This window comes from Acanthopagrus latus, chromosome 10, assembly GCF_904848185.1.
Source record: "Acanthopagrus latus isolate v.2019 chromosome 10, fAcaLat1.1, whole genome shotgun sequence".
Taxonomy (NCBI): Eukaryota; Metazoa; Chordata; class Actinopteri; order Spariformes; family Sparidae; genus Acanthopagrus; species Acanthopagrus latus.
Window position 1 is genome coordinate 7,600,818 of NC_051048.1, and position 18,567 is coordinate 7,619,384.

The 18,567-nt window shown below is 42.1% G+C and overlaps 4 protein-coding genes across 23 annotated transcripts in view; 2 read left to right on the top strand and 2 right to left on the bottom strand.

The window, feature by feature from the left end:
• Nucleotides 1–5,579, bottom strand: part of LOC119026649 (HAUS augmin-like complex subunit 3) — a 77,270-nt gene extending 71,691 nt beyond the window's left edge. For 7 of the 14 annotated variants that reach the window (XM_037111096.1, XM_037111086.1, XM_037111090.1 and 4 more), the window contains exon 1: nucleotides 5,453–5,564. Coding sequence is in view for 2 of the 14 variants with exons in the window: in XM_037111100.1 (XP_036966995.1) it covers nucleotides 303–530; nucleotides 1,688–1,973; nucleotides 2,124–2,356; nucleotides 2,603–2,812; nucleotides 2,940–3,938 (1,956 nt within the window). In the remaining 12 variants the exon portion in view is untranslated. Of the gene's footprint in view, nucleotides 1–27; nucleotides 531–1,687; nucleotides 1,974–2,123; nucleotides 2,357–2,602; nucleotides 2,813–2,939; nucleotides 3,993–5,452 lie in introns of those variants that run through there. The other 7 variants (XM_037111091.1, XM_037111092.1, XM_037111095.1 and 4 more) reach the window with 3 other exon arrangements.
• Nucleotides 5,580–5,586: 7 nt separating this feature from the next.
• Nucleotides 5,587–10,084, top strand: LOC119026653 (prostaglandin reductase 1-like). Its single transcript, XM_037111107.1, has 9 exons — nucleotides 5,587–5,725; nucleotides 6,499–6,623; nucleotides 6,764–6,809; nucleotides 6,919–6,978; nucleotides 7,422–7,589; nucleotides 8,039–8,312; nucleotides 9,111–9,216; nucleotides 9,447–9,565; nucleotides 9,705–10,084. The coding sequence occupies exons 2-9, from the start codon at nucleotides 6,518–6,520 to the stop codon at nucleotides 9,813–9,815; spliced, it is 990 nt and encodes a 329-aa protein (XP_036967002.1). The 5' UTR covers nucleotides 5,587–5,725; nucleotides 6,499–6,517; the 3' UTR covers nucleotides 9,816–10,084.
• A 2,508-nt stretch (nucleotides 10,085–12,592) lies between these two features.
• txn (thioredoxin) lies at nucleotides 12,593–16,374 on the top strand. Of its 2 annotated transcripts, none has more exons than XM_037111114.1 (5): nucleotides 12,593–12,750; nucleotides 14,180–14,284; nucleotides 14,370–14,435; nucleotides 15,618–15,683; nucleotides 16,015–16,374. In XM_037111114.1, the coding sequence occupies exons 1-5, from the start codon at nucleotides 12,724–12,726 to the stop codon at nucleotides 16,075–16,077; spliced, it is 327 nt and encodes a 108-aa protein (XP_036967009.1). In that variant the 5' UTR covers nucleotides 12,593–12,723; the 3' UTR covers nucleotides 16,078–16,374. The 2 variants fall into 2 exon arrangements, with proteins under 2 accessions (XP_036967009.1, XP_036967008.1); XM_037111113.1 differs by lacking the exon at nucleotides 12,593–12,750 and adding an exon at nucleotides 12,897–13,047.
• Nucleotides 16,375–16,435: 61 nt separating this feature from the next.
• Nucleotides 16,436–18,567, bottom strand: part of svep1 (sushi, von Willebrand factor type A, EGF and pentraxin domain containing 1) — a 92,422-nt gene continuing 90,290 nt past the window's right edge. For all 6 annotated transcript variants that reach the window (XM_037111081.1, XM_037111082.1, XM_037111083.1 and 3 more), the window contains 3 exons: nucleotides 18,178–18,273; nucleotides 17,711–17,804; nucleotides 16,436–16,733 (listed from right to left, as the gene is read on the bottom strand). In XM_037111081.1, coding sequence (XP_036966976.1) covers nucleotides 16,703–16,733; nucleotides 17,711–17,804; nucleotides 18,178–18,273 — 221 coding nt within the window. In that variant the 3' untranslated portion in view covers nucleotides 16,436–16,702. The remainder of the gene's footprint in view (nucleotides 16,734–17,710; nucleotides 17,805–18,177; nucleotides 18,274–18,567) is intronic.

Genomic DNA, 18,567 nt, shown 5'->3' on the forward strand with positions numbered 1-18,567 from the left:
GAAAAAGACTTCTGTAATACAAGAAACTCCGCAAAGATAACAATATACTTTATTCATCAGATGACAACAAAAAAGAAACAAGAACATTTTAGAACATCACAAAACATGTCAAAAATTCTTCTGATTAGTTTATGTTGTACAATTTTTTCAGAAACTCCAATAAATCACTTGAATCTCAATCATCATATAAACATTGTTCTTATACAACAGTGACTTATCTATACTGATCAGATCTCTTCAAACTATACAACACAGGTTGACACTCTTGGCATAGAAACTCCATGTTGAGGTCATGAGCACTGTTATTGCTGCCCTCTCTTGGCAGACATTTTGCCCTCCAGATCTTCGACTACTTTCTGCAACAGCCGTGCATCCAAGTGGAAGTAGATGTATAATTCCCTCTCCCGCCTGAGGAGGGCATTGCGCTCCAGCTGAGAGCGCTTAGATTTGACCTCCCCCATGATTTCTTGCATTACTTGCTGCAAACTCTTCAGCTGAGACTCTGCCTCCACCAGCTTCGACATCAGCTCCTGTAGACAAAGAAGAGGGATGAGAAATTAAATAAATGGCAAAAGATTATGTTAAGAAAATACAAATGCGAAACTACATCAAACATAACTAGTTCTACAGATAACTAATGAACTAGAAAAGTATTTCATCAGTGTACAAACAAAATGAGTCAAAATAAAGTATAGTCATATCATGAATGTGCAGTAGCCATTTTTAAAAAATGGTTACGGAATGCTGATTTCTCATGCTTAGTGTATTCATCGAGGTGTGTGTTGTTCAGTTGTATAGAAACAGATGTTGAAATGACAAATTTTTGTTTTCTTATCAATTAATCTCCCAGTTTTTTCAGTTAGTCTGTAAAATTAACAAATAACAAAAAAACAAACACATCCTCATATTTGAGAAGCTGGAACTTGAGAAATGACTCAAACTAGAGCTGAATGATTTTGCAATTGCCATATGAGTCACACTTTTTGAAGAAATGGTAATTTTTGTGTGTCATTTTCACAGGGAAAACATAAATGATGGGGTGATTTTTGCTGGAGTTGTACCAAATGTGCATGTTCTGCCACGTCTACAGGCTGAGGCCTCTTTACAGGACCACAATGCTTCATTTCTTATGCCAGGTTTTAACACCTTTAATTTCAATAAACAACTACATCTCCTGTGATCTGGAGATGGCCGTAATGTGATTTTTATATCATCTAATTGACTGACCCTAAATAAAATGATTTAAAAAATTAGTAGTTTCTGACACATTTCTTTCAATTGACTTGACAATTACTCAACAAATTGTTACATTATTATCATTGTTGATTAAAACAACATCATGTCCTTCAACAGAAAAAATACAGTTGTATGTGTGAGAAAGGTTGAAAACTGTTGAGATTTTGACAGAGATAATGTGAATATTCTTACGCACACAAACAAAGACAAACAAACACTGTGCCTGATGCTAAGCCTTGTGTCATGTCAATGGTTAAACCAGTGATTTTATGCACAACATGTGTCTTGACATTGTGATACAAGTGGAAATGTGCAAGCATATTGTGCTACCAGTTTCCCTCACCAATAGTGACGAGTAATATAAAAATCAGCTGACTCACATTAAGGATTCTGTAACACACTCTTCACGGTTGCAAGTTGACAGTGCATAAAATAAAAGGAAACAACCCACCTGTGCATTGGGACAGAGCAGCTCCTGGTCAGTGATGGCCGTTGGACGTACCTGCGGCCCTAAGACCAGCTGCTGGAACTCTGTGTACATTGCCCTGTGGAGCGCCTCACAGTCACCATTAAGACGAGCAGCTGTGTAGTACTGCTCACGGCCAGCACCGGCTAGGGCATCTCGGGTCACCTGGAGGTTGCCTGCCAGGTCATGAGCAGCCTGGTCTAATGCTTCATATGTCCGAAAAGGCTCTGATCGACCGTGGGCTGAATCATGGTCAAGGATCTGGAGGAGTCTGAGGAGAGTTGTGTTTCAGAATGAATTATGTTGAAAAGTGAGGCCGCCTGTTAAGAATATAGATAACCCTAATCCTCTCCCTTTAAAATAAGTTTATTAAAAAGCCATTTCAACTTTAATACAGGTCACACAGCTTGAGTTGTCTTACCTGCTAAAGGCTGCATCCTTGCAGCTGATGATCGGGTTGTGCCTGGGGTTGATGGCCAGGTCAGGGTGTGCCAGGGACTCGAGTCTGAGGGTCGCCGCTTCATCTTCCTTGACCAGTCTGCTGTTTATGTCTGCCAGCTGCTTGAGGCACGTCCTCCACCTCCTCATCTCCACCTCCTGAGCCAGGTGCACCAAGTCAAAGGACACTTTCTGGCGGAGAAGGTAGTCACGCACCTAGAAGGGATTACACATTTTATTTTACTCTGGCTGTTGATTCTCATTTACACACAGTCTTACAATGAGAGGTAGGAGGAAGTTTCCTATGTTAACAAGCACCATAGGAAAAGCATACATCTCACTGAAATGCACAGCATTTGAATTTACAAATTGCTTACCTCTCTTCAGTATGCAAACGACATGTTTAAAAAATAAATAAATAAAAGAACAACCAGGGTAAAATGGGTAATATCATCAACTAACCTGATCCTGTCTGGAGGTGTAGTAGTCCTGCCTGGCAAGTTGCAGATCCAGGTCTCCCCTCACTACAGGCACATTAATCAGCCTGGCTGACTCCCTTAGGGCAGCAGGTACTGGTCCATGGAGTAGAGCCTCTAGCTCAGCCTCCACCATCTGCAGCTCCTTCCTGGACACAACCTCACGGACATGCAGTGAGGAGGAGGTGGAAATGCTCTGACAGAGTGAAGAGATGCACATGAAGGAGAGCTCAAAAGAGGAGGCCAGAAGCTTGATAACTTATCACACAATGAGAACCATGATGCTGTTGGCCAAAAAAATACACCATATACGTCTGCTTTACCTTGGTATGAGAGGACTTCTCAGAGAGCCAGTCCAGTCCAGCCTCAACACTCTTCTCCTCTGCAGTGGCCTGCATCAGTTGGTGCTGGGCCACAATATGAGACCACTGAAGTCGGGCCATCTCTGTCCTCCTGTGCTCCAGCATTCGTTCCTCCCTATCTCTCCCTTTGTCCTCAATGTCTTCCTCCTCCATACCTTCACAAGAACTGAGATCAAGGACCTGAAAGCGCTCAGAACAAGAAGTCTCAACGATGTCAGTGATGCCCTGGAAGAAATGCTTCCGAGTGAAGGCAGTCAGTGTTTTAGTGTTGAGCTCCTCCTGATGCAGATAGGGACCCAAGGACAGCTGAGAGAGGAGGACGGGGGGGCTTTTGGAGATAGAAGGGTTCTGTTTAGCTTCTGGATCAGCCAGGAGATATGAAGCAAGTTTGTTCACCTCATTTGTTAGGTTCTGTAGTAGAGTGTTGGTGTCAGCATTCTCAGCTCCAATGGAAGCACTGGCATCCTTCAGCTTACATGCAGCGCTCTCCAGCTCTGCCGAAAGTCGTAGGTCAACATCTGCACGGGAGGTTGCCACAACCTGCAACCTGTTGTAGCGTCGTTGCTTCAACTCTTTCTCTTTACGCAGTGCCTCAAGCTCTGCCTCCAAGTCCTCTATGGCTACATCACCCTCTGACGCAAACACAGAGGATGAAGATGAAGAAGAAAGGCCCAAGATGTTTGCACTGCTTCCATCTGAAGATCCAGTGGTTTTAAGGACTTCGCCCAAGGCTGCTTCATCAAGGAGAGGTTTACCGGACCTCTGCAGCTCTCGAAAAGCACGCGCCTCCTCCATGGTGAGAACATTGCTACGATTGAGGGTCCGGCAGACAAAGCGTAAGAAGTGAAGGTTCTCCGGGGCACAGTCAAACAGCCAGTCAAACTCGGAGGGCTTCAATGATGATGCGCCAGGATAACCTAGACGGCCCAGGGCCTCCACAAACTGTCCACCATCCAACATGGTAGCTCAGGACTTATGCCCCCCTTGTTATTGTACTGGGAGTCAGTCACACAGCTGTACAATGTGGATTATTGAGGATTAGGTGAAGAGATAAAGAGAGTGAGTGTATGTATCGTAAAGCACGTTCACAATCACTTGAAAGGATAATATCAAAAAATTCTGCATTACACTGTCTAAAAATGTCTAGACCTATGCTACATAATTTCAGGAGTTGTGTAATGACATTATCCCAAATGTTTCCAACAAAATTCAAACCCAGAAAAACCCAGAAGAGGTAATGATGTGTTTCAATAAGTCACTTGCTGCTGGCTCTGTGTGAGGGAGGTTGGCAGACACAACTAAATTTAATGTGGATAAAACCTTAAAACATTACCTCGTTCAACAGGAAGCATGTGTTAGCCTGCTACAGCACATACACGCCTGAGAACGGAGTTCACTTTCTCTGCAAACATCTCTTGTTTGACCAGGTTAGTCCTGAGTTGATTTGGATACTGAATCAAGGGTAATTCATATGTCTTAGTAGCTACATTGAGCCTGGTCAACATCTGCTTTTATTTGTTGATTTTTAATCTATTTGTTGTCCATTACTAATTTTACTGCTCTTACTATTTTTCAGTGTTTCATGTTCTTGTAGTCTGTGAGTTTACCTGTTTTATGACTTTTATTCCTTTTACTTGTAATGCCTCATATTGTCTTTTGTGTTTTTACATTTTCTGTCCGGCCCTCTTGTGTTAACTCACCTCAGATAAGGCTGCACTGTGCTTGGCTTGACTGACTTGACTATTTATTCTGTAATGTGTCTTCCTGAGTTCCCTGCTTTTGCTTCTTAAACTTGGTTTTTACAAGTGCCATATAGAGAAAGCTTAATATTATCATTATTACGTATGATATAACTCAATTCAACAGGTCAGCAGTTATTTCTGAATGGGAAATAGACCAGATAAAGTGTGTACTGGACACTTTGCAAACAGATCGGGACACATTCTAAAATTAATAATGAGGAATACACTCTCTCAAATTATTGGTAATAGGTAACGGTATGATGCGTGAATCGGGCGAGGCAAAAAAAAATGGGATTTCGCGGAAATACCCAACTTTGGTCTGATTTCACTGTCATATCTTTTCCTGTGAATCAGCATGAGTAATGTATTGCGCGTACGTTATCAGACATATCTTTTCTTGTTTCTTCTTACTACCACTTACACAATGTGAACATGACGTGAACACCGTTATTTATTTGGTACGTCAAAAGCTAAGACTGGTTACAAGATAAGGCTGAAAGAGGGCAAGTTTTCGCATGTCGTCTCCTGAAGGTATCATCATAACGCTACACCCTCTTGTGCTTAGCATGCAAAGTTCAATTAGCTAACGCAAGCTAGTAAAAATGTAGAAGGCGTAACGCTAGCTACGTCACTAATTGCTATAGCTCCCTGTCAGTCGTGTCGAAAACGGTGTGCGTCCTGTGTTAACTTGTCGACAAAAGTCGTGTGTCAAACTGCCACTGTAGAACTCACAATTTGACTCAGGAACTCCGTCTTGTTAGCATCCCGTTCTCGCCATTTCTTCTGCCCGCGCCAACATCCAAACTGAAACCACGTCGGCACGCAGAGACGACGGGACGTCCTGCGTCACACGTTAGAGGCTGCGTCAAGTTTCCAACCAATCAGATTTAACTCTTGAGCCTGGACTCCCGCCTTCTCTCCTCCCATGCTTCCAACAACTCGCTGCTACCTGCTCCTGTGAGATCACTCTGCCTTCTCCGTCTTGTTTGTAGAGATCGACAACTGGTAAGTGATTTAGATCAGACTCATATGATTGTATGTGATATGAGATACTAGAAAAAACTGCATTAGCTTCTATTTTAGGAGCGGGGGCAGTGGAAAACATGTCAGAGTGTCAGGCCATAACAAGGGAGTTCACTTCTCACTTATGATCTTATAATTTATGCTGTTTGCTAGTCAAACCAGAAACTACATTCGAGTTATCTTACTTAAGTTTGACGTTGTGTTTACGTCATCGCTACAACACTACTCATTTATTCAGTACTACCTTCCACAAGAACTTTATCGTCATCACAATCACATGTAAAGTCATTGATGTGGTTGCGTTGCACAATCTGTGAATGTTGGCACTTGCTTCTTCCTGTTTTGTTTTTTTTAATGAACGCTTCATGTATAGGTGCTGGCATGTTTTCTGGTTTGTTGGCAGACATTCCTCTTTAATTGCTGGAAAGGGTTTGCATTGCATTGTAGATTGGCTGTAACACTGCACACAACTTTTCATCATATGTTCAGTCTGAATCTAATCTCAGGAAAATTAGGTCCCCAGAACACTGTTTGAAGCTAGGAAGGTGGCAGGGTCCGCCACATATAAACAGAGTAACACAGTATGGAATTGTGTTGTCCTTTTTAATGTCAGTTTGTTTGGTCAGGCATGAAAACCAAGAGGTCTTTCTCTTTTGATTAAAATGTCTTCCACAGGACCACAAAGTGCACTTATAGCAGACATGATAATGTAACTTAACAACTGTCACTCAAATGCATGTTTCGTTCTCTCACAGCCTCCCGGGACAAAGAATCATGGTCCAAGCCAAGACGTGGACCCTGGTCAAACACTTTGACGGCTTCCCGAAGGACAGCGACTTTGAGCTCAAGGTGGAGGATCTTCCTGAGCCAAAAGATGGGGGTAAAATGATGAGGATTATTATTTACTCTATATTTTCTTAAAGAACAAAGAACAAAAAGCATCGAACACGAAGCACTTCAAATTGCTCACAGAAGAGGAAAACATCTGCTTGAATTATAGTGTTGCTCTTTTTGTTTCAGAGGTGCTCTTGGAAGCTGTGTTTTTCAGTGTGGACCCGTACATGAGGTGAGTAGGATCATGTGTCTGAGAAAGACCTTTCAGAATTAATATTGGGATATAGTATGTATGACAATGTCTTCATTTTTTTTTTTTTTTTTTTTTTTTGCCTCTCCAGGCCGTTCAGTAGGGTTCGCATGAAAGAAGGCGACGTGATGATCGGAACTCAAGTGGCCAAGTAAGGAACACAAACAACCCTCTGCGCACAGAGGAATGTTCTTTCATTTGTCACGATGAACCGCACATGCCCGGCGTTTACCGAAACAGAACTGGTCCTGCACCTGCCATTAATTACCAAAGCCTCTTTATTCACGGAAAGCAAAAACAGACAGTCGAAATGTTCTTGGCTGAAAGTTCAGAGGCTCTCATCAGTTTCACTGATGATAAACATCCAGAAGAAATTACTCAGTGGCCAAACATGCACAAGAATCCGTTTAGAACCCACATGTTGGGAATTTTCTTTTCTTTGTTGTTGCTTTAAACTCACTTGCCACATGATTTTGACTTTGTGCGGTTGTGTGGGATACCACACAACACTTCAGCACATAAACACAAGTGGTGGGTGTCGTGTGATTGAAGGATACCACATTTCTTTAAGTTTTGTTGTTGTTGTTTATGCAGGGTGCTCCAAAGTAAGAACCCGGCATTCCCTGTGGGAAGCCATGTCATCGGCCGTGGCGGCTGGAGAACCCACACAGTCAGTGACGGGGCGGACCTGACTCCCATCATGCCCGACTGGCCGCAAGACTTGTCTCTGTCGCTGGCTCTGGGCACCGTCGGCATGCCAGGGTAAGACAGATGTCATAAAGCTGTCTGAGCTGAATCACCGCCATGAAAAAAAGCTCAAAAACATCTGGTTCATTCAATACAAAATTAAAGATGCATGACATGCTCACTTTATGAAATGAAGTCATACATCAGAGTAAATAACATTGGGGGAGGCTTGTGCCACTTCCATGTGTGAGCTATTATTGAGAAAGAGAAGGACTAACCTTCCCTGAGTAAATGTCAGATAAGCAGCTAATTTCCCTGCTTGTGTAAATGGAAGAGAGTTGTTTAGTTTAGCGGAACAGCTGAGTTTTGTCCGTCTTTGAGAAAATAAACAGGCAGGACTCCAGATGGCTCTCACAGGCACTGATAACCTTGCAATGGAAACAATTACAGAGAGTTTACCTTCCAGCGGGGAAAGCAACTTCTTTGGTGATAACTACTGGTTGAACATGCCTCCTCCTCTGCAGACTGACGGCTCTGTACGGGATAGAAGAAGTTTTGGGACTACAGAAGGGCGAGACCCTGCTGGTGAACGCCGCAGCGGGGGCGGTGGGCACGGTGGTGGGCCAGATCGCCAAAATCAAGGGCTGCAAGGTGGTGGGCTCAGCAGGGTCCGATGCCAAGGTGGCCTACCTCAAAGAGCTGGGCTTTGACGAGGCCTTCAACTACAAGACGGTTGGTTCCCTGGACGAGGCGCTGAAGAAGGCTTCTCCAGAGGGATACGACTGCTTCTTTGAGAATGTAAGTCGAGGTGGTTTAGGTGTTCAGCTGTCTCTAACAGCGCTGGTTAAATGTTTCATATCTCAGTATTTACATTCTTTTTTTGTAGTTCAACTCATGCGTACATTCTTGTGAGCATTCTTTTCACAGCTATAAATATGCTTATCAGCATAATCCAGTGTTAGATCTATACAATCATGCACATCAACCAAGATCAGCATGAGTTAAATAATAATCAAAGGTAACATAATATCTGAAAAATGCACAATTCACTATATACATGGATCGCTGTGGGTTTTAAAGGAATTCTGTAATCTTTCTGGTTGCAAGTTACATTCAGTTATGAAATGTAGCTACATGTATTAACTGAAGTACTCCTTTTAAGTGCAATTTTAAGGTACTTTACTTGAGTATTTCCATTTTATGCTATTTTATGCTTCTACTCCAAAACATTCTGGAGGCAAATAATGTACTTTTTACAGCTCTATATTTATTTACAACTTTCATTACTAGTTGCTTTGCACATCACATGCTGCATCAGAGCCAAATGTGTATAATTGAACTTTACCTTTACTTTTGATACTCATGTACATTTAATGTCAGATACTTGATGACTTTCTATTCACACTTTTACCAAAGTAATATTTTAACACAATATCTTTACCTTTAACTCAACTATGAGTACTTTGTACAACACTGGTTGCATCATAGTAATAATTTAGATGTGATGATAAAGCCTTTAAGAGTCTGGAAAATACCTTGAAAGCGGTTGAACTGTACTCTTAAAAAGATCGTGTGGACCCTGTTCCTGATGTTCAGGTGGGGGGCCCTTTCTGGACTGCTGCCACACAACAAATGAAGAACTTTGGGAGAATAGCCGTGTGTGGAGGGATTGCCACCTACAATGACACCACCCCCAAAACATGTGCGTACTCCCCCCACTTACATTGTCTACATTTATATATAACAGTCTTACTGCGTTTTCCCCAGTTTAACTCGACTCCTGCTTGTGAAAACAAGGTGGAAAGTTCAGATGGGTTGAAGTGATTTCCACTAGAGGGCATCATTGTGTTACTGAAGACCCCTGTCGTCACAGAATTTGTTGTGGACTCCCTTTTACTCTTTTTTTTCCCTTTTACCACCTCCCTCTCTCAGGCCCATATCCCCACCTCACCATGATTTTTAAGCAGCTTAAAGTGGAGGGCTTCATGCAGAGCAGGTGGGAGCACAAGCACCCCGAGTCCCTCAAGAGGCTGATGGGCTGGGTCAAAGAGGTGAGTGACTGAAAGGAAGTCATTTCAACCTTGGATCTAATTCAGGTTTCTTGAGTCTTCAGTAGGATATCTAATCTCTGTGTTGCCAGTGTTCTCCACTTGGTGTAATTTTTTTTGTGTTTTTTTCGTGCATCTGCAGGGCAAACTGAAGTATCAGGAGCACGTCACCAAAGGCTTTGAAAACATGCCAGCTGCCTTCATGGGGCTGCTGCGGGGAGAAAACACCGGCAAGGCCGTCATCGCAGTCTGATGACGATCCGATACAGGCTCGACGGAGAATAATCAGTATTATTAATGATTAACACATTATTACAGAAGTCTTGAATGAAGGAATGAGCAACAGACACTTATAAAGTAACCAACTATTTTCATATTGGCTCAGTCTCACAGTGACACCATATTTTGCCTGTTATTACCTGAAAATGTTAATCGTCGACTCATCTTGGAGGAATTTTCACTCACATTTTGTTATAAGTGCATTAAAAAATAATAAATCAATAAAGATGAAATAAAACAAAAGGACAATTTACTTTAAAAAGGAGGCACATATCGTTCCTCCTCATACAAAGCCATGTGTTGGTAACATTATCAGACAGGGAGCGCTTACTGACAATTTGAATTCACTTTTGAGGCTTTTAGCAGCATTCAGACAATTGTCCCTACATTTGAGAGACCAGACTGCTGTGGGAAATCAGGTCAAAACTATAGTTGGATGACTGTCAGTACATTGTGCCGGAAACTACCTGGATGAGTTTTGTAGATCTGCTGCAGATACATTCACTCTCCGTTAACACATGTCTTTTTATTTACTCAGAGCTTTTGCATGGATTGCAAACATGTTGGGCTTCATATTGCAGACGGTATCCATACGCTATAGATGTAGCAGGAATTATACACTTGTAACATTTGAGACCTGAGAAGAGGCAGGGGGGGGAAACCAAAACAGCTGAGACAGATGTGAGCTCCTTTCAGTCGTAAATTGAGTGGCGTGTGGAAAACAGAGCAGGCCCTGCTGGCCTCCTGCTGCCAAGTGCAGCTTTTTGTTTGATCAGGAAATAGACCGTATTTTTAGACTCTAATTAGACTTTCATAAGGTTGTGGTGGTGATGAGAGACCCGGCTCCATGGTTACACAGGACGCAGTTAGTCCAGTAGAATAGCATAGGGCTTTTAGTAAGGACCTAGGCTCCCATGGAACAAGAGACTCTTAATATTCAAAAATAATGTTGAGAAAAAATGTTTGACTTTTACCAAATTAAAGCTGCAGACTGGAGTTTTGAGAAAACAGTGGACTTAGCCAGAATATCTGAATGAGCACAGCTCCCAGCTCCCTCCTTCTTCTCTGCTGCTGCTGCTGCAGCCCTGCCTTCGAAGCCCCTCCCCACAGAGGAGGCTGTGCAGGAGCAGGCTTGTAACCATGGTAACACAGAAAGCCAGAAAACCAAGGTGTCACATTCAAAATAACAACAACGACATGAGCCCATTTCTGATCAAAACAACAAAATTACAACGACGAGTGCCTCATGCAAAGTCACTGTAGATATCCCGAGAAACAAACTATATTCCTCACATCGCTGTAGACAGAATTACCATATAACCATTACCCTGTGCATCATTTTTGCCATGCTGCCTTTCTGAAGCCTTGTAACATTAGTTACCTAAACCAATTCAACCAGTTCAGAGTGGTTTTTTGTATGTGTGTGTGTGTGTGTGTGTGTATGTGTATAGACCCTGCTGTCCACAAGATAACTTACAAAAGTAGCCTACTGACAGACAGTTGACTACACAGAACACACACACACTCAAGAACACAAATCAAACAAACTGAACGTGAAAATCAGACGTGGAAAAACTTTAACCGTAGTGATGACGTAATGACGGCAAGACACGTACGGGACGTTGCTTACCGGCATGACCACGCCTGAGTTGAGCTGCGCCGACTCAGTCGTTTACGGTAAACTAATAAATTTGTCGAGTCATTGTGACTTTCCGAATCACTGTTTTGACACCCTTTCCCGCACTTATTGAAGTAAATACAACATTCAGGAGATAGATGAAAGGTTACACGATAACAAACGACCATATAAGATGATGCAATTGGTTACTAAAACATTATTAACCAGGTACGATCAGCTGGTTGGCGTATAGCCTGCTCTGTCGCGGATCAGTTTTAAAAATCCGTAGGAGCAGCGGACAATCTGATTTAACACTGGACATTAAATTACTACGGTAGAGCATCATCGTGTTCAGCAGATAGACTTAATGTGGCACACCCAGCGGCGTCAAGCCATGTTGGTGTCATGTTCCGAGACAGGAAAATAACACCTCACCAATGACCTTCAAAATAAACGTCGTCTGTAGGAAAAGACGGCCTTTCAATCTACGTGAGACAGATTTCAAATGAATTACACATCCACTGTGAAATCGTCACAGAATCAACATTTAATATACATCTGTCAGTGGTGAACTTTCAAGCAAAGTTAACACGAAGCGCTTGTTAAACAAACAGTGGCATTATACACGGATTGCTGTGTGCTTAAAGGAATTATGTGAACATTATGTTTGCAGTGGCAAGTTGCATTCCGTCATTGAATGTAACTATGTACATTTACCCAGTAACTGCACCTATTCGTCCGCTCCACAACATTTTATTTTTTACTTCAGTACGTTTTTTTGATAACTTTAATTACCAGGTACTTTACATATTACATGCCGAATCAGACCTAAAGTAGAACATTATTAAATTATTTCATGGGCAATCAGATTTTTAAAAAAGATTGTAATGATCTTTACAGTGAGTTGCCTTTACAGATCACAGCCAAATACGAGTATAATTTACTTTTAGTTGTGCTTTTGATACTAACGTACATTTTACATCTTACTTTAAGTTTTACTGCTCTACATTCAAAAAAACATTTCAAGCTCAATTAGAATTACTCAATTAAAATAAATAAAAACTCACCGCTGTGCTCATCCACCATGAATTCACCGGGCAATGATACCTCTTATTTTGAAGAGCAACGTAGCGGAACTTGCGCCGCGTCGTCGACGTACGGACGTAACTTGACGCAGCTGCATTAAAACGCGCGGTGCGAGCTGCGGGAAAGTAGTCTCCCTGAAGTCACGTCTATCCGCTGGAAGCGCCGACACTCAGCAGCCATGCGTGTTCACGTGGTCAGAGATGAGGTAAGTTTTATCCGGTTTGTTTCGCTCGCTCCGGTCCTTTCATCGTTTTTACAAGCCGCCATTGTCGCACCGGACACGTTATATTGCGTTTAGCTCGAGCGGGCGGTGATGTGACGCTCCAGCCGGCGGTGCAGCAGCGGCTCCCTCCCTCTTCTCTCGTGACCCATTCAACACAGTTCACTCTCGATGGTGGATTTTTTTTTTTTTTTTTTAGCCCGGTTGATCGACAGGGACGAGCTTTCTGTCCTCAAAAAGATCAAAGATCCACCTGGTCAGGATACAACCATTTTTTTGAAAGTAAGGCTAAAGGAACAGCATTTGCTACATTATCCACGAACTGGCGATTCTGCATGAATATGCTGCAGCCATGTGTTTGGACTTTTCCCCGCGGGCACAATATTCATCATTTGTAACGTTAGCTCGCGTCGGAAAATGCTTTTATTTTGGGACCGAGTGCCTCAGTCGTTTGTGTGTATGGAAGCAAAGTAGCATGACGTTAATGGGATTTTTCCTCATTCAATTGTTTGGTTTTCTATCGTCAGAGTGTTTGTATTGTTTTGCTAATAGCAGCCGCCGCCACTTGTAGCTAACGCGTAATGTCATGTAACGTTAGCAGGCCGTTTACTGCAGGCCACGTCCCGGCTGACGTCTCTGGGTGTTTGACGAGGGGCCGGTGGTGTATTTTTTTTTCCTTGTCTGTACAAATCACGTTATACAGTCTTACTCCGTTTGTCTGGCGATTAAAACACACCGTGCACCTCCCCCTCTCCCCCAGTTTGTATGGTTTATAACCATTATGAAAGATGCAAAGGTTACTTGGGTAATTATGTAGTGTAGTAATTAAAAGCGGCGTCGCTGGGATGTTGTTCTGCTATCATGGTTACGTTTCAGCAGTCGTGCTTCTTACAAGGGTTTTGTTTTTTTTTATGGTTTTGAATGTAGCTGACTGTTAGCTAGCTCTCTAACAACCAGAGATATGAGATGTACCTAAGACATTTATGGTTTTATTGGAAATGAAACTCGACTAAAGAGTATTTTGCTCATCTGGGACACCGTGATGCCAAATGTGTATTTTTATACACACGGTGATCAAAAGTGCAAAGTTTAGTTCTGCTCTGGGATCAAGGTTTGTGATTACATCTCTAGCATCGTTGGAGCTAGCGGGCTAGCATGCCAACTTCAGCAGAAAACAACATAAAGACGGTTCAGACTGTTCTTCCAGTTTTTTGTTTATATTTGTTACTTTTTGCACAGAAATTCTTGCACATTGCACCATTTTTAAAAGCCTTTTACAGTCACTTGAAAGCGATGGAGTTCTAGTGTAATAAAAAGAAATGCTTGGCTTCGTAGTGTTGCAAATGCATGACTGCAGATGACCACAAGACAAACGGGACTTCTTTTTTTTTTTTCTTTCTTTCATTTTCTGTAGGACGACTTTAAGAATCAGCTGGCACAGGCTGGCGACAAGCTGGTGGTGGTGGACTTCACAGCCTCATGGTGTGGCCCGTGTAAAATGATCGGCCCAATTTTTCACGTAAGTGGATGATTATTGCACCCAAGTTTTGTGTCAACCAGAGTTTGACAGTACGTTCTTGAATATGTTGTTTTCTCTCTTGCAGCAACTGGCAGAGAGTCAGGAGAATGCAAACGTGATTTTCCTGTCGGTTGATGTGGATGATGTTGAAGTAAGTGTGTTATCCCTTCGGATCCATCATTTCTTACAGCTGCAGCTTCAAAATAAAGGCACTCAACTCAGTTATAAAATCTGTAATATAAAATCCAAATGGGCGCTTTAGCTTTTCTCTTTGCCTGTGGAGTATTCATAATTTCTCCCATTAAGTGAGGTTTCTCCTTTTATTTTTCTCGTCTGCTTCGTCTTCTACCAGTGCTGTTACCAAGGCAATATCAGACATTTGCAGTCGGAATCAACCATACCTGGGAGAGTGGTGTCAAAACGCTCCCCTCATAGCTGCACTTTGAAAATCGTCAGAGAGGCAATACCTGTAACGGCCACCCGGTGTGCTCTTTTAGTTGCGTTAAAGTGCAGCTTTTTGGCCCTCCATTGTTGTTAGGTCTTTGATGTCTGGTTGGTGCGTCAGTCAGCCTCTGTTGTAGGATGGTATTGTTACAAAATGGCATAATGAAATGGCTTTGACATTGTTTGCTGCCAACTGGTCCATGTTGGGTGTGCGCTGCAGTATAAGTTACCATGGAGATCTACCTTGTTTTTTGTTTTGTTTTTTTTTTTTAAAGTGAACCTCCCTCATGACACTGAAAACCCAGCGTCAAACCCGATTACTCACTGAACACAAATCCTGCCTCGTATTACAAGCCTCTGGTTTTGTAGGGAGTTACCATGTGTATAATTCTCAAAGCAATGTAGACCAGTCATGAAACTTTTTTTCCACGGCTGACTCATGTGCCCCAACGTTTTTCTGTCTCACTGCAACTGTTGTAATGCAACTAGAACAAAGTTTGCTTGTTTTGGTGTTTCTTGAAAATCTTGGACTTTTAAAATTTCAAATTAATGACCTGTGAGCCTTACACATTAACAGCATTGTTGGAGAGGCAGTGCAGCTTTTGGCAGAATGACTTGCCGACATGGTGGCTTATTGGTACCACATGTGGTAACCCTCTGACACATATTGTGGTATAAGGGCTGTGGACCAAACTCTAGTATCTGAATCTGACAATATTCCTGCTCACACTTGATAATTTGGCAAAGAACGAGTAACTTATCTAAACTGTTTAGATCAACTGAGGCTCAGCTCAGGTGTCCTGTTTGCGGTCTAGTACCTGGATTGTCCTCGGGAGTGTTTGTGACTCAGTCCATCTAATATTAATATTCCCTTTTTTGTTCTTTTCAGGAAGTGAGTTCATCTTGTGGAATAAGTTGTATGCCGACATTCCAGTTTTACAAGAATACTGAAAAGGTAAGCACTGCGAAATGTTGCTTGTTTACACATCCACAGTGTCCACTTTGTGGTTTGGATCCACATTTCCAAAGAATTGCATACAAATGAAATTTACAAGTGGGCCGAGCCCGGTGTACTACTGCTACCAATTCACAGGGAAAAACCTGTTTGTTTGACCTCAGAATGAATTTATCTCACATGAGCAAGATCTGTGTAGAGCTGACATGAGTTGCTGAGCCTTCTTCATGTTGCCTTTTGATCCATAGTAAATGCAAAAGTACTGTATTATTGTGAAGCTGTTTTGTTTTTTCACATTGAATGCTCTTTAACTCTGTTCTGTCTTTTTCAGGTGGATGAATTCTCTGGCTCTAACGCAGAAACACTGAAGGAAAAAATAATGAAACACAGATAAAATGACAGCAGCTACTGTTGCTCTCTGTACATGCTGTACGAAAGAAATCCCAGTTTAATTTTATTTGCAGTAACCATCAGGTCTTCTATTCCACACAGGCAATAATTCATTCCTCATGTATTGGTGGCATACCATAGTACTGTCAGATCAGTGTGTGTGTATTGACTTGTCTGAAACATAAAACCAGATGAAAACTTTTAATTCTGTTTTAAGAGCAATGGGCTTCTGATTAACTCCTCAACGTACTTTGTTATGTGTCCCACGTTGTGCATTTAATAAATGAAGACAAACAGGAAATTTGTGCTCGTCTCATTCACATTTCACACAACGTGATTTGATACAAGACAAAAGCATTCAGTGGTATTTTATGCTTTAATAAAAATGTGAGAATAGTTTACACATATACATTGGACAATCACATCAATAGTTTTTACACATCGTACAAGTATATAGCAGCATACGTTTAATACTGTTGAGTCTCTATATGAAAAAATACAGCTTTATTTTACAAAATGGTTCTTGCTTTGCCTTTCGCGGAGAGATGAGAATGAATGGTTTACAGGTGTCAGTTTAACTATACAAGAATTCCCTTCATAAGACGATTCACATGGAGCTGAGTGTAACCTTAGAAGTGATAGTATCCTGATTTCCTTTTCCTGTAAAGAGAGGGATAGAGAAATGGTATTCAGTCAGGAAATTTGGTTTTGCAAGTTAAGATGACTCACAACTGAAGGAAAATCCAAGTATTCATGAGGGTGAGCTCACTTTTTTTTTTTGGCTACCAGCAAACAGCTGAAAGTTTAAAAACTCGTCTCCATTTGACCACCACTGACTGAAGACAGTGAGTGCCTGTCCTCTGTATTTGCAGGTCAAGCTTTTATTCCAGCATGTACTGTAGAGCTTCATTACACTTTATAATCTTTTTTAACTAAACGAGTGCTTGTTGGCAAGCTGCAGTATCTTGGAGAAAAAATAAACTGGAACGTCGCATCAAGGCAGAATTGCTCATTCCAATGGGGAGACGACAGTTTTAGTGTGAGGTTAGAGGTAAAACAACAAGCGCATAAACCATATAAGAAATTCATTACATAGTGAGATACTAGAGGGAGAAAAACTTTAATCATTGTTTGTGGACTGCCATGCAGTCCTCTGTTCTACTGCTGACAAAGGAGGGGATTTACATGTTGCTTGTTTGGTGATTGTACAAAAACTTCCTCACAGCTACATTGAAAACAACTTTGCAAAAAGAATACAGGACATAGTAACATAAAATACATCACCAGTAGATCAATACAGCTCTGTACTGTAATGGAATAATGCTGAGCAGGAACAAGATGTTTCCATATGACAGATTCATCTTTTTGCACTGGGGTGACTCATATGAAACCGCAGGACTTTTTATGAAGCTCAGAGCATGTTGTTGCACAGTTTGTATTCACCCACAGTTCTGACTAAAAATTAAATAGGAGCCTATGGAGTCTGGATATATGCTGATATATTTAATGTTATGAGAACAGTTAATTTTGTATACACATTTAAGTTTTAGAATAACATTTATCTAAATCTCAGAAGAGTTCTAGCATTCTCAAAGAGCTTTTTTTTTTTTTTTGGCGGCATCTTTGTGTCTGCTCACCTGGAGCAGTCGTGTCCGCTCCAGCCTGGACTGCAGTGGCATCTGTTCGGTCGGATGCATCTGCCTCCGTTCAGACAAGGCGATGAACACACAGCTGTGGGCAGGACAGGTAGATGAAAAACAGCACAATCATCATGACTGTGAGAACAGGTTTAGCTCCTACGGAAGTGGCACTGAGAGATCGTATCAGGAGGAAGGAATTTAATGTGTGTGGATGTACAAAACTAAGATGACAATGCCAAAGACAATGCCTTTTTTAGTGGAACTACCCTTTAAAGTTTAAAACTTGTTATTTACTTATTTTCAAAAAAGTTAAATGGGGGGGGGAGACAATGGATGACCCTCACTCAGAGGATTCCCTTTACGTCACTGTCATTACCGCCCTGTGTCACTGTGCTATTAATACACACAGTGGGTTCACTCACATACGTACCAGCCTAAACATAATGGAAGCATCGTGAACTCACCGCTGTGACAGCGCGTGCCCGCCCACCCCGTGGGACACTCGCACTGGTAGGGTGCCACGCAACGGCCTCCGTTCAGGCACGGCAGGATGCAGATCGCTGTCATTAAAGAGGAGAGAGGAAGGGAAGGGGGGGGAAATGTTTAGTCATCGGTGCCCTCTCTGCTGAGATCCAAAAACAGTCCATGTGGTTTGGAAAGTGAAGATCATATGACCACAGGGGCAGATTATTTGTGCTGATCACAAAGTGATCCCTCTTGAAGCTTCAAGAAGGCTCCATTAGCTGTGTTAAAAGCAATGTTGCATCAGTAGTTGTGTCTTGAAGCAGCAGCCTGGAGTTTTGACTGTGGCTCAATTTTGAGTTTATTCACGGCCGTGCTCTGGCGTGAGGCAC

Bases quoted from the DNA above. Each gene is read 5' to 3' on its own strand.
- LOC119026653 (XM_037111107.1), top strand. From the start codon at position 6,518: ATGGTCCAAGCCAAGACGTGGACCCTGGTCAAACACTTTGACGGCTTC. The intron at 6,624-6,763 runs GTAAAATGATGA...TTTTTGTTTCAG, and splicing joins TCCTGAGCCAAAAGATGGGG to AGGTGCTCTTGGAAGCTGTG. The intron at 6,979-7,421 runs GTAAGGAACACA...TTGTTTATGCAG, and splicing joins ATCGGAACTCAAGTGGCCAA to GGTGCTCCAAAGTAAGAACC.
- txn (XM_037111113.1), top strand. From the start codon at position 12,937: ATGGTGGATTTTTTTTTTTTTTTTTTAGCCCGGTTGATCGACAGGGAC. The intron at 13,048-14,179 runs GTAAGGCTAAAG...CATTTTCTGTAG, and splicing joins ATACAACCATTTTTTTGAAA to GACGACTTTAAGAATCAGCT. The intron at 14,436-15,617 runs GTAAGTGTGTTA...TGTTCTTTTCAG, and splicing joins TTGATGTGGATGATGTTGAA to GAAGTGAGTTCATCTTGTGG.